Here is an 11,867-nt window from a genome sequence, read left to right as displayed (position 1 = left end):
GAGCCAAGGAGGAGCGGAGCAACATGCATGCTTCTTCGCTGGCTGCATGCCTACGGCTGCCGGGGGGGATGCCGGCAAGCCAGGGTGCATGCAAATCACTGGCCTCAGCAGCCATGCCGTGATAGAAACTGAAACCGCTGAGACCCCCAGGGAGGGCAAGCATTTCCCCGGTGGGAGAAATCAGGAGTGGGCGAGCGGCGTGGCTGTGGCTCACCTCTCATGGTCACAAGGAAGGGGGATTTCTTCTCATGGGCACAAGGAAGAGGGATTTCTTCCGGCCTCGCCTTTGGCGAGGCAGTACACAGGAGTCAATCACAGTATTGCCCGCTGTCCATTTGCATAACTGCAACTCCAGGCAGAGCTTGGCTCCTAATCTTTATAAAGTCATCAAGGGAAGTGAAGCTCTTTTGGTATTGTGCTTATGATGCAAGTATACCACAAAAAATGTTTCTAAAGCTTCTCTTCTTAAGGAGAACCGACCCGACCCTCTCCTTTACAGCCCCTTACCTTGTATTCATTATAAAAGCATTTGTCTTTAGGAACAGAGACAGTTCTCACGTGAACGCGTACGCAAAAGAAAACAAGTACAACACCCATTTCTGTAGAAGAATATATTATTTAGCAGATCAGTTTAAAAGTAAAAAAAAAAAAAATCTGTACATCTTTGAAGGTTTTTCTTGTTGTTGCTTTTTTCATCCACGAGGATAAAAATATGCTTGCACAGTGGTTTCAGCTTTGTGCTCCCTTCTTTGCTCGTGCTGAAGGATTCCGTGACGTCTAGCTGTACCAGGCCACAAAGCAAACCTGCAAACTCACTAAGGTTTCTTCTGATTTCTTCTAGTGTAGAAAACAAAAAAATTGCATCCACTATGCTGGGCTTCTGAATGTACTGTGAACACTATAAAATTCAGAGAATAATACAGAGAAATGTGTCATTAGGGCCTGCTAGGCAAACAAAAATATATGCCAGGACCCCTGTCAGAATATAAGCATCTGTTAAGCTATGCTGTAATTAGCATACTGCTGTACACTTATATATAGTCTCTTGACTAAAACAACTTTTTCTTTTGTTTTTGGATGCCAGTGGATCATTTTCCAGAATAGGCTCCTTAGCTAAACTCCGCTTTGCCTCTACAGACTGTAGTCAGTGTGGTCACCAAAAAGGCAAATCTGCTGAAGATTTGAGCCATGCTGCAATGTCCGCAGGGGAAGTCCTGCCGGAGGGGCTGCGGTGGGCATGCCGGAGTGAGGGGAGCCCTTGGTGCCTGACGGCGGCAGCGCCTGTGTGAGCAGGCTGCAGGCTGTAGACAAGGCGCCTGGGCAGGCAGACAGGCAGGCAAGACATCCGTGCCTGCCACCTCTCCGCGTACATCGTCCCAGTTGGATTTTGACATAGCCACTATGTCTGTTTGGCAAATTCAGTATTTCTCAAAACCAGAATAACCTTAGGGCTTATGTTTTGCTCAAAGTCTTTTTCGTCTCACTTTTCGGCACTGCCGGTGGTCAAACTTTCACTTTTCTTCTTCTGCAACTGAAATTAAGAGCAAAGCAGGATTAATACCCTTGGCTCACACAGTGCCGCTTTCCACTGCTGCTGTGAGTCGAACGCTCGTCTCTCCACAAGGCATGTGAGACGTTTCTTGGGAAATAATAGGCAGCAGCATGATATATCACAGGCAGTGTTTAATCCAAACAGCTCTGGATGTATGTCCTGAGTAAACAGCACTTGGTGTTTCTCATCATCTGCCATGCTAGGCTCTAGGATTATTAACTAGCTCCTCTTGTTTCAGGATGTTTCTGAATTCAGGCAGCTATTTTCCTAAGTCTTTTTGTGCCAATACACCATAATTAAAGCTCCATCAGTTTGTATAAAATTTCTGTTTTGACAGCTTCTGTAAACCAGAAGTAAAATCTCAGCTCAACTTGAAGGATGAATAGGACTCAGAAAGCCTGGCAGTCATATTTGAATTCTTCTTCCCCGCTTTGAGAAATGCTCCACTCTAAACTGAAGAATGCCTAAAAGACTTTCTTCTCCTTTATAACAGAGCTGTCAAAGCATGTGCTCTTCGATTAACCAGCCTTAGTATTTGTGCTGCTGAGGGGCTTTTCCTCCAAAGCACTTGGGAGGACGTGGGAGCTACACCAGAAAGCTACTATTCCCCTCATCCAGCCAAGAATGATCAAGTGAATCAACCTTCATTTCCCACATATCAAACAATATCAGCACAACTAGTGCTCTAGGGTACTTCCCAATTTATTTTAATGACAGAGTGATTGATAGTATCCTGTCTACACGATAAATTTGTTCATGTCAGAAAACCCCTACGCTGCGATGCCATTTGGGCTGGTTTTGTCATCTGCCTTGGCAGGGAAAAGCACTTGAAGAGGCATGCAAGGAAGGCGTGCAGGCCCAGTGTCACAGGCTGCAGGGTGCTGCAGGAGCCGGGCCAAAACGCCGGCTGCTGCTGCGCGGGCGTGGGGCAAACGCTCCCGGGGCCTGGCCTCGGTCTGTGCCCTGTCAGGCTCCTGAGGCAATGCAGACGTGGTCGGAGACAGCGAACGTGGTTACCTACCTCCCCTAAGCCTTACATGTCAAAATGAGAGACACTGTAAATGGAGGTCCCCACTCAGCCTGGGCCACAAAATGGCTTCATTGGTTGTGTGTTTAATCCTACTGGGTGCTGTGTATTAGAGGGTAATTCCTCATAAAATTTCAAGCACATCCTTGATGATAGACACGTGAGTGGAAGTTTCTTCCCAGAAAATAAACTTATGCATTGGTGGTGCAGTGCCTGTCCAACAGCAGGACATTTTGCTGTGATCTAGCCCAGCCTAACTCCTTCCCAGGGGACGGCAGCTCCCTCCAGGAAGAGCTGTTTGCTAACACACTCCTCTCAGGTGGTAATCTCTGGGTTTTGTCTCGAGGTCCCTCTCTTGCAAGCAGCTCCCTTCCCACGGCCGTATTTGTGTGGTGCCTGGTCGACTCTGCAAGGGCATGCTTTTGTGTACACTTACTGCTCATGACACATGCCTTTCTCCAGCCAGGTATAATGAATGTGTTTCTCATGATGATGATTATGCCATAAGCATTCCTACTGTTTCAGAATTAAGCTGCTATTAAATCATAAAGTTTGACTTATTCAATTGTAACGTTTGCTTTATCAAAGACATATTTAGAGCTTACCTCTTTCATAGCATCATCTATCTGTTTTAATTCCTCGTAGCGGTCCCTGGATTCCCAAAGGGGCTGGAGCATCACCTCCTCCACTTCTGGGAATAGCTAGGTGAAAACAAGAGAGAGAATATCAACATTCCCTTTTGTATTCATTAACTTGTACATGCTAGAAATGGGGTGAAGGACAGGGTGTGAACTGTACATCCCCATTTCCCTGGCTGACTAAACACCTGTCGGAGCAAACGCTGAAGCTCTGCGCACCCCCACTTCTGCTTCTGGCCTTGGGTGACTTACCTTTGTTACTGTTTCGAACATGGGGATGAGAACGAACTTCAGGAAACCGATCTGTGCTGTCGGCTTGGTCACTTTATCGCGGTCCATGAACGGTGCCACTGGAAGCCCCTCCGATTTTTCTCGGTCGCTCTGGAACAAATCCAGAGTTAACAAATATTAATCTCGGCTAAAAGCCTGTGAGGAGAGTAATGTACCAAGTAGATCACTAGCTAAAGAGCAGTAGCCTTCAGATACAGATCTCAGTGGTGTCTGAGATTAGCACAGAATAGCAATATGCTTCCCTGGGGCCAATGTATCCTGCTTTGTTGAGAGCAAGCATCTGAATAAAGAGAACTCTGTTCAGTTACATCTGCACAGTACTGGCATGAAAGCGTTCACCTCCAGGCTTACAGGACAATGAGGACACCTGGTTCCCTTTGCAAACCCATGGGACTTGTGAGGTAAAATATTTCTGAGCATTCAGAAAGATGGTAATGGCTTTTGCCGCTCTGGAAGAGAAGGAATAGGTCTTTGATTTCCTCATCATTCTCCAGAGAGTGATTATTTTCGGGTATTCAACCAGAAATTACATATCCTTCTTTACTAATGATTAAAACTACTTCTGGCTAGCTGGGTCAATGGAGGACAGTTCCACTGACTGCAATGAGTTTACCAAGCTACCTACTTGACCACATAACTCACTGTTTCTCTATGGGTTCACGTGCAAGGAGGTCACAGACTGTGTGTGCAAAAAAGATATCCTGTAGCAGACTTTCTCTCTTAATTATTGGGTAAGAAGCCTTTCCATCCTAGAGCTAGACTGGACTGTCAGACAGCAGAGCACCTGTAGCCGAGGTGGGATTCAGGAAGAGCAGCGATTTGTTCAACTGCATCTCTCCCTCATTCTTACCTGCATAAAATATTCCTCTAGTAAGCAATCTACCCAGGGCTCCGCTACTTCCATCGGGCGGACTTCATTGGAGATATCACAGCATTTTATCAGTACCATCTTCAGCTGAAAGAGGATAATGCTTTAATACTGCAGTCTTATTGCCAGCCCTTTTTCCCCTATCCAGAACCTGTGTCATTACAATGCAACGGGAGGCAACGTTTTCAAACAGAAAGGACAGTTTTAGGATTAAATCAGAGGTCTTAAATGATCTGGATTCTTTTCCACTCTCTCACTTACCCTGTGTAAATCACTTATCCCCTCTCTGCCTCGATTTCCCTGTCTGTAGCACTGGGATGTGCCACAGTGGGATGTGCACTTATCTGCTGCATAAAGAGATTCAGCCACAAATGACCATGAAATTGTTTGTGGAGCACTCAGAAGCAGCTGGGGAGATGCTTCCCTGGACGTCAAAGATGACTGGATTAGGAAGTAGAGGAGAGTAGAGTTTGTACTCTTGTGGATACTTTTTGCCCCACAGTAATGGACAGTAAGAATTTGTATCCTGACAGAGTAAATATATATTTTTTTTCTTGATGCGACTCCAGGATTTCTAAAGCTGGAATAATCTATTTTATATAGAGCACTTCCAAATTTTAATTCTTTTTGGTGGGGCAGAGGATGTAGGAAGGATTAGTTTTTGATAATGTATATTGAATCTTGGTTTTTAAACAAATGAATATTAATCTACAAGCTTTCACACTATGCACAGAAAAATAATAATCTACAAAACCTCCTTACACAGGTCATGTGTTCTTCATTTGAGTAATCAAAATTTTCCATTTTTTCCTTGAAAGAGTCCAGTATTTCTGCATGTCTCGCCATGTCTGTAGCCAGGATTAACGTAATTATCCCCTAGCAAAGAAAACATGTTCACATTTTAACTTGACATTCTTTACAAAGTCTACTATGGCAGAGCAAAGTAGGGTCTTTCTTACACACAAAAAGCCTCAGATGCATTACATCGTTAACAATGAAAGGGGAAGTTTCTGACTTGAAACTGCCAAGCAAACTGGAAGAGGGTTATAAAGAGTTCATGGTATATGAAGATCATGGTTGGATTGATCTGCAACACTGGTGTGACATTCCAGAGGCATTGAGGATTTTTCTTTCTGATTGACTAATTGTAGAAAAACAAACTGTACAACAGGATGTTAAAAGCCACACTCTGTTTGCCAAGATCCACTTTTGGCTCCTTGGAAAGCACTATAGGTTTTGCTGCTGACCCTTAGTGGCCCTAAGGAAGAGACAAAGATCAGTAGACGTGGATGTCCTCTGTGCTCATCCTCCTTGGATTAAGGGCTTTGAAATACCCAGATGCAGTCTATGTGTTAGGAGCTCTGTATCCTCCTGCTAGGCAGAGTTTATGATGGGAAAACGTTAATCTAAAGTTGCGGGTTTTCATACAGATCTATCCATTTTGGGCCCATGCCTGCTTCCCACGCACTGGCAGAATCAGTAACTCTGACCAGACTGGTATCTGAGCCCTTACATTGGTGTGCTTTTTCATTTGGTGTGTAAGGAAGGTGTAACGTGGAAACTAAGACCAAATTTTGGCCCTTAGTGCTCTAATGGGAATTGTAGCATTGTTCACTGCCTCAGAGATAACTGTGATGACTCCCAGTCCACCAGAGCCTCTTCCAGCAGTACAAGTGCTTTGCTGTTGTAAACCTTTTCCCATTTTGAACCCCCTCTTAAAATTAATACAATGTTCTCTTAAAGCATAAACTTCTGCCATGAGAGCTTAATCCTTTCCCAGTCAGAACTAATTGGCTCCTTCAAGAATATAAATATCTACCCCCAAAATGTCATAGGCTTTAATAGTCAGGATGTACTCATTATTTCTCAGCAAGACATTCCAGGGAGTGCTGCTGTGGAAATTTTCCAAGAATTCCTCTTGGATCCTTCCAGTGTGAGGGGCTTTTTCAGTCCTACCCTCTAGGGAGAATGATTCACTCACATTGTACAGCAGGGAAGTCTGCGCGTGCTTACGTCTTCAGGAACAGTTTGTACGACACAGATGGGAGCAGCATTCATACCTGTCTTATCTGTTTGAATTGGTCCTGGTCGACATTGGAGAAAATGTTGTATTCTGGCTGGGAAATGATCTGGAAAGCCACAGCACAGTGGTGGTTCTCCAGTGGGGAGATGTCATTGTAGCGTACCGCAAGCTCAGTTCGTGCATTTATCTGATAGCTGATGTGAAGAAAAACAATGAGAACTCCTGCAGACACACATCAGCTGCTCTAAACCATGCTGCTTACTTTTATTTACATTCTTTTCAATACTTATTCAATTAGCTGCAGTTTGTTTTTTGATTGTTAATACTAAATCAGATTTTTAGAGAAGAAAGATATTGCTTTAATATCATCTCAGGCACTATTCCCCTGTAGGCTTTTTTTAAAAATTGTACCAAGTCTCTGTAGCTTAAAATGACATAGAACAAATACAGAAGGAACTGTCTGGGCTTCATTCAAGCCCCACTAATGTCAATGGAGAGATTCTCACTGATTCTCACTGGAATTGGGTTCTGCCCTTATTTAATGAATGGCTACAAATAAATTAGATTCTCTCTCTCTCTGTCTCTTTTTCACACACACATACATGCACACAAAAGTGTCCATGGGTCAACAATTCTAATTTCCTCACATGATAATAAATAGAATAATATGCACTTCATAATTTATAATTATGAAATAATGTGTAAGTTAAATCACTCTTTGCATTTTAGTGTAATTATTCCATTTCAGTCAATGGAGCTATAATAATTTATGCCCTCTCTCTCAGCTGTAAAACATTTTACCTTGTTTTCTCAGGAGTGGGGGAAAGTGTTGGAACAGAAATCTGAAAAAGCATTTTCCTTACAGAGCCAAGGACAGCTGGCAACCCCAACCCAGACCCGAGTTTTCTGCATGAAGCTCTGCCTTGGCCCACGTGTGGGTGAACAGCAGGGCCTTGGGGGAAGGTTGTGGCCAGTTCAAGCTGTGAGAAGGAAAACCTGATCTACCAAAAATGCCAGCTGGTATCACCTTCCCAATAAATTTTACGGGAAGAGAAAGCAAGAGACAGACTTACGTATTGTTATAGCCTGGATGGTCCAAGTCATGGCATACTGCTGCAGTCATGAGAATCAAGATGTCAATCTGGGAAAATTTCTCCTGTAAAATACAAAACATTAATGTAGTATTACGTTTTCTACTTCCCCTATCCCCATAAATGAAACTAAGTGAAAAAATCACCCACGTTTACTTTCTAGAGAAATGCAAATCTGAGCAAAATGAAGTATTTTTCCATAGATCAATTTACTTCAGTCAAGAAAGAGAATTCTGCCTTCCCTTCCAGTAAAAATGACTCAGATTTGCCTTCGTTGCATTAAATAACAGCAGCTCAGAGGAAGCAATTTGCTTGAAACTTGCTATTTCTGCAGAGATTGTATAAAAGCACTGAGATATTAGTACTGCCTCTTACAAGTCATTTGAGCGTCCTGATTAGTTCAGGGAGGGCTGGAAGATAGCTTAGTTGCCATTGCATTCTGCATTAACTAAAGTTATGAAAAGTGTGAGAAAAATTAAGTGTTGCATTCCCACAGGTTCTGAATAGGATGAACTTCCATTAAAGCAACTTTCTCTTCATATTCTTATTGACAAGAAAATAGACTTAGGCCAGTAACTGAGATGTTTAACTATGGAGAAGAAAGGGGTTTTTTAACTGAATAAAATCTCGTTTGTACGGAAATGAAATCAATATATAAACACAGATTATCCAGTCAATGAAAATAAATGATGCCTATAGTTTTGGACAAAGTACAGGTCGAATGTGAATCTTGCATACAGTACATGCAAGGCATAATTCACAATTATTTGCGCCTCACCCAGGCGCAAGCACACGTTTGGAGAAAACCTCTTGTGGGAACATTTTGTGTCACAGATGAAGACCATATCCACAGACCATAATTCAGCAGGCTTTTGGATCTGATTCACAGATGTTTCATGCTATCAAAGTGTCAAAAGATCTTCAGTGTACAAATTGGGGATATCTAGGAGGTGAAGGTAGCTTCCCAGCAGCCTCAGAAAGCTGTGTAGGTGCTTGGGGTCTGGGATGGGATGGCTGAGCGGGCAGCCAGAGGTGGAAATGCAACACCTCTCTTCCTCTCCCCAGGGACTCAACAAGTGCAGCTACTGCAAAGCTCATCACTTGCTAGCAAGCTGGTGGCCTGTTTTGCAAGAAAAGTGGCACAGGTGTCGTGGTGCTCAGTGTGCCCCATGACGGAAATGGAGTGATACGATTGAGGTGGGGGGCATACCTGGAGGCTGCAGAGCGAGATCATGCTGTACATCATCTGGGTCACGCAGAAGCAGTGCCGGAAATTATGAAAGGGGTTGTTTCTGTAATTGTCATGAATACACAGCTGCGGGGAGGGAATGAAACAGTCAGAGACAGGGGAGCTCTTTCTTTATAGAAACATGATTCCATACGCTTCCCAGCCTCCCTGGAAGCACTGTATATCCCTACAGGAGTTCTACGGAGCCCAGTATTATTTTCTGCTAGAACAGAGTGACAGCACAAGGCCCTCTGGCACTCTCTGCCTTCCTGGGGGAGGGTGAGAGATTACTGCCTTTCAAGAATTTGTCAGCAGGTAAAGCTCATAGCAACTTCTCTCTCATACCAGCTAGCAATGGGTAAACATCCCAGCACAGCTGCAAGTGCATCTCAGTCTTGAGATAGGACTCTGTGCTCCCATCCTGAATTTGTATTTCAAACCATGCGGTGGTTAAACGGTGACTTTGGGGTGTGTAAAGAACTCAAAGTACATCCCTGTTCCCCTCTCTTGCTGAATGCAAATTGCAGCTTTGAAATCTTCAAGGCTGAAATGTAGTTGTTATTTCATTTGCAAATGCTCAGAGGTGGCACTTTGGGATGTGTTGCTTGGCAAAGTGAAGATGTGAATGCACATGCACTAGCATACCTGTGTGGGTTTCCTGCGCTAGGCAGCATGGGAGAGATTTAGCCATATAGGCACATGGGACTGATTTCTGTGTGTTTTAACTTTCTACAGATCCTGGCTATGTGCCCTCATTACAAATGCAAGCTAAAGCTTGTCTTTCCATGTGTCCTCGCTACTGTCAGCCGGGCTAGCTGAGCGAAGCTGGCACAGCTGGGTTAACACATGCCAGTCCTTCTTCCAATGCACTGGGTAGCCTTTGGTATCCTGTCCTGCACAAAACAGCCAAGAAGCAGCAGCACTGCTGGACCCCTTCTCCTGAACCCTCCGTAGCCCCGATTCTAGAGAGCCCTTATGCACATGCTTCAGTTAATGACATGGATAGAATTCGTGTCCCCTTCTCCAGGTAAATAGTGAATTTACTTCAAGAGTCCTCAAGCCCCATCAGGATCAAACCCTTCAACCTGGGACCTGACTTCTGGAAGCCTCAAAGCCCTGGATGAGGTCAAGAGAACTGTGGGTTTTCAACGCTTAGTCAGTATTTGGGGGCTTCATTGCAAAAGTTGTTCGGATTATTCTGCAGCAAGGACTTCAGAAATATATTACATTATTTTAAAATTAATAACTAATGGCACAATATGGTTGACAGCCAGGCTCACAGGTGGTGGGCAGTATCTCACAGCCTCCACAGGGACACCGCGGTCATGTCCAGGCACCGTACACCTCTGCGCAGATTTAATGTATACATCCAGCAGTGGAGCCCAGAGCATCCCAGGGGATTCCTGACTCAGAGCACTGAAGGGCTGGAGTGGCTGGGTTGTATTAGTCATCCTTTCCTCCCCTTTCTGGAACATTTCTGCAGCCAGTGGATGCGGAAGCAAGAAAGCAAGCATATGCATGGGGTGGCTTTTTCTCCCCCACTTAAGTTCAAACTGGTGCCCATACTGTGCCTGGGGAAGTATCACAGTTTGAAGCAGAGTCCTCGGGGCTTTTTTTAATCATCTTTCTTTCTGCGAAGCTAGTGTTTAAGGAAGGAAATCTCACCCTGTCTTACCTTTATAGAAAATACATAATAAACTCCCCTCGTTGTCCAGAACGAGGCTGTCTTAAATGCTAGTGGTAACAAATTACTTGGAGATACAAGCTAACAGGAAGCTGCCTGCAGTAATGCGTGTGGGTGGCATGTTGATGTGTGTTGACATATCACCTTGTTTCCCATGTTTTCAGGCTGTGAGACAGGAGGAGGAAATTTTCTGTTTTATCTACTCTGTGCTAGCCTTGATTGTATTTGGTTTCACCCCATCCCTTCTGTTCAGCTGCTTTCTAAGGTCAACAATACTGAGCTTTTCATCTGCCTTCTTTGGGGAGAGATTTCCTAGGTCTCGATCATTTTTTGTATCTATATCTCCTTTAATGTAGTCATACCATTTTTCTTAAAAGACTTAACCAGTCCTAGGCATAAATTCCAGGTAAGCCTTATGCCTTCTATGGACACATGTTAACATTGGTTCATTTTGTCCCTTATTCCAGTCTCTGATCAGCCTAATGCCTTGTTAGCTTCAGCCGGCAGCAGCACACCAAGCAATGACAGTCACTGCCCTGCGTACGCTGCTGCCCAGGTGCTTTTTCCTCTTGCTTTACTTCGTGATATGATGAATCCAGTGTTTTGATTTGTGTTTTCTAGCCACCTTCTGAATTTGTGGAATTTGTTCAGGCCTTTCTGGGAGTCTACATCAGTCATGTAAAACAGTTCCTTCTATTCTGTCCAAACTCTTCAGGTAATTAGAAAATATTAGTGAGATATAATTCTTCACTACAGGAATCACATGAAACATCTGTATAATGGATTTCACATCATGATGTTTTTAATTATTGTTTAATCAATTTGTCAGGTAGAGATGTAAGTTTTACTAACCATAATTCTTCAGGGTATCCCTAGCTCCTTTTTAAACAATGGGTAAAATATTTACTGTTCTACGGTCCTCTGGGAACACGATGGGTTTTTCTGAGAAAGCCAATATATTCTTCAGCTTTTTAGCAAATTCTTTCTTATGCTCTCCCTTGGACCTGATAACTTACTGATTTTTAAATACTCCAGTGTTTCTTCTTTAGACATCTTAGTGTTGGTATGATCTCATCTTTATCATTTCATAGAATCATAGAATCATTATAGAATCATTAAGGTTGGAAGAGTCCTCCAAGATCATCGAGTCCAACCATCAACCCAACACCACCATGCCCACTAAACCATGTCCCTAAGCGCCTCATCTACCCGTCTTTTAAATACTTCCAGGGATGGGGACTCAACCACTTCCCTGGGCAGCCTGCTCCAATGTTTAACTACTCTTTCAGTAAAGAAATTTTTCCTCACATCCAATCTAAACCTCCCCTGGCGCAACTTGAGGCCATTTCCTCTCATCCTTTCGCCAGTTACTTGAGAGAAGAGACCAACACCCACCTGGCTACAGCCTCCTTTCAGGTAGTTGTAGAGAGCGATGAGGTCTCCCCTCAGCCTCCTTTTCTCCAGG

General features: G+C 43.8%; 1 protein-coding gene across 2 annotated transcripts in view; it reads right to left on the bottom strand.

Moving 5' to 3' along the window:
• Positions 1-1,480: 1,480 nt before the first annotated feature.
• The window catches only part of PDE9A (phosphodiesterase 9A), a 48,863-nt gene continuing 38,476 nt past the window's right edge, over positions 1,481-11,867 (bottom strand). For both annotated transcript variants that reach the window (XM_009327992.1, XM_009327993.1), the window contains 8 exons: positions 8,701-8,805; positions 7,473-7,555; positions 6,437-6,593; positions 5,139-5,252; positions 4,359-4,463; positions 3,470-3,598; positions 3,185-3,280; positions 1,481-1,531 (listed from right to left, as the gene is read on the bottom strand). In XM_009327992.1, coding sequence (XP_009326267.1) covers positions 1,481-1,531; positions 3,185-3,280; positions 3,470-3,598; positions 4,359-4,463; positions 5,139-5,252; positions 6,437-6,593; positions 7,473-7,555; positions 8,701-8,805 — 840 coding nt within the window. The remainder of the gene's footprint in view (positions 1,532-3,184; positions 3,281-3,469; positions 3,599-4,358; positions 4,464-5,138; positions 5,253-6,436; positions 6,594-7,472; positions 7,556-8,700; positions 8,806-11,867) is intronic.

The sequence above is a fragment of the Pygoscelis adeliae genome, unplaced genomic scaffold (assembly GCF_000699105.1).
Source record: "Pygoscelis adeliae isolate BGI_AS28 unplaced genomic scaffold, ASM69910v1 Scaffold154, whole genome shotgun sequence".
Taxonomy (NCBI): Eukaryota; Metazoa; Chordata; class Aves; order Sphenisciformes; family Spheniscidae; genus Pygoscelis; species Pygoscelis adeliae.
This window is presented reverse-complemented; position numbering and strand designations above follow the sequence as displayed.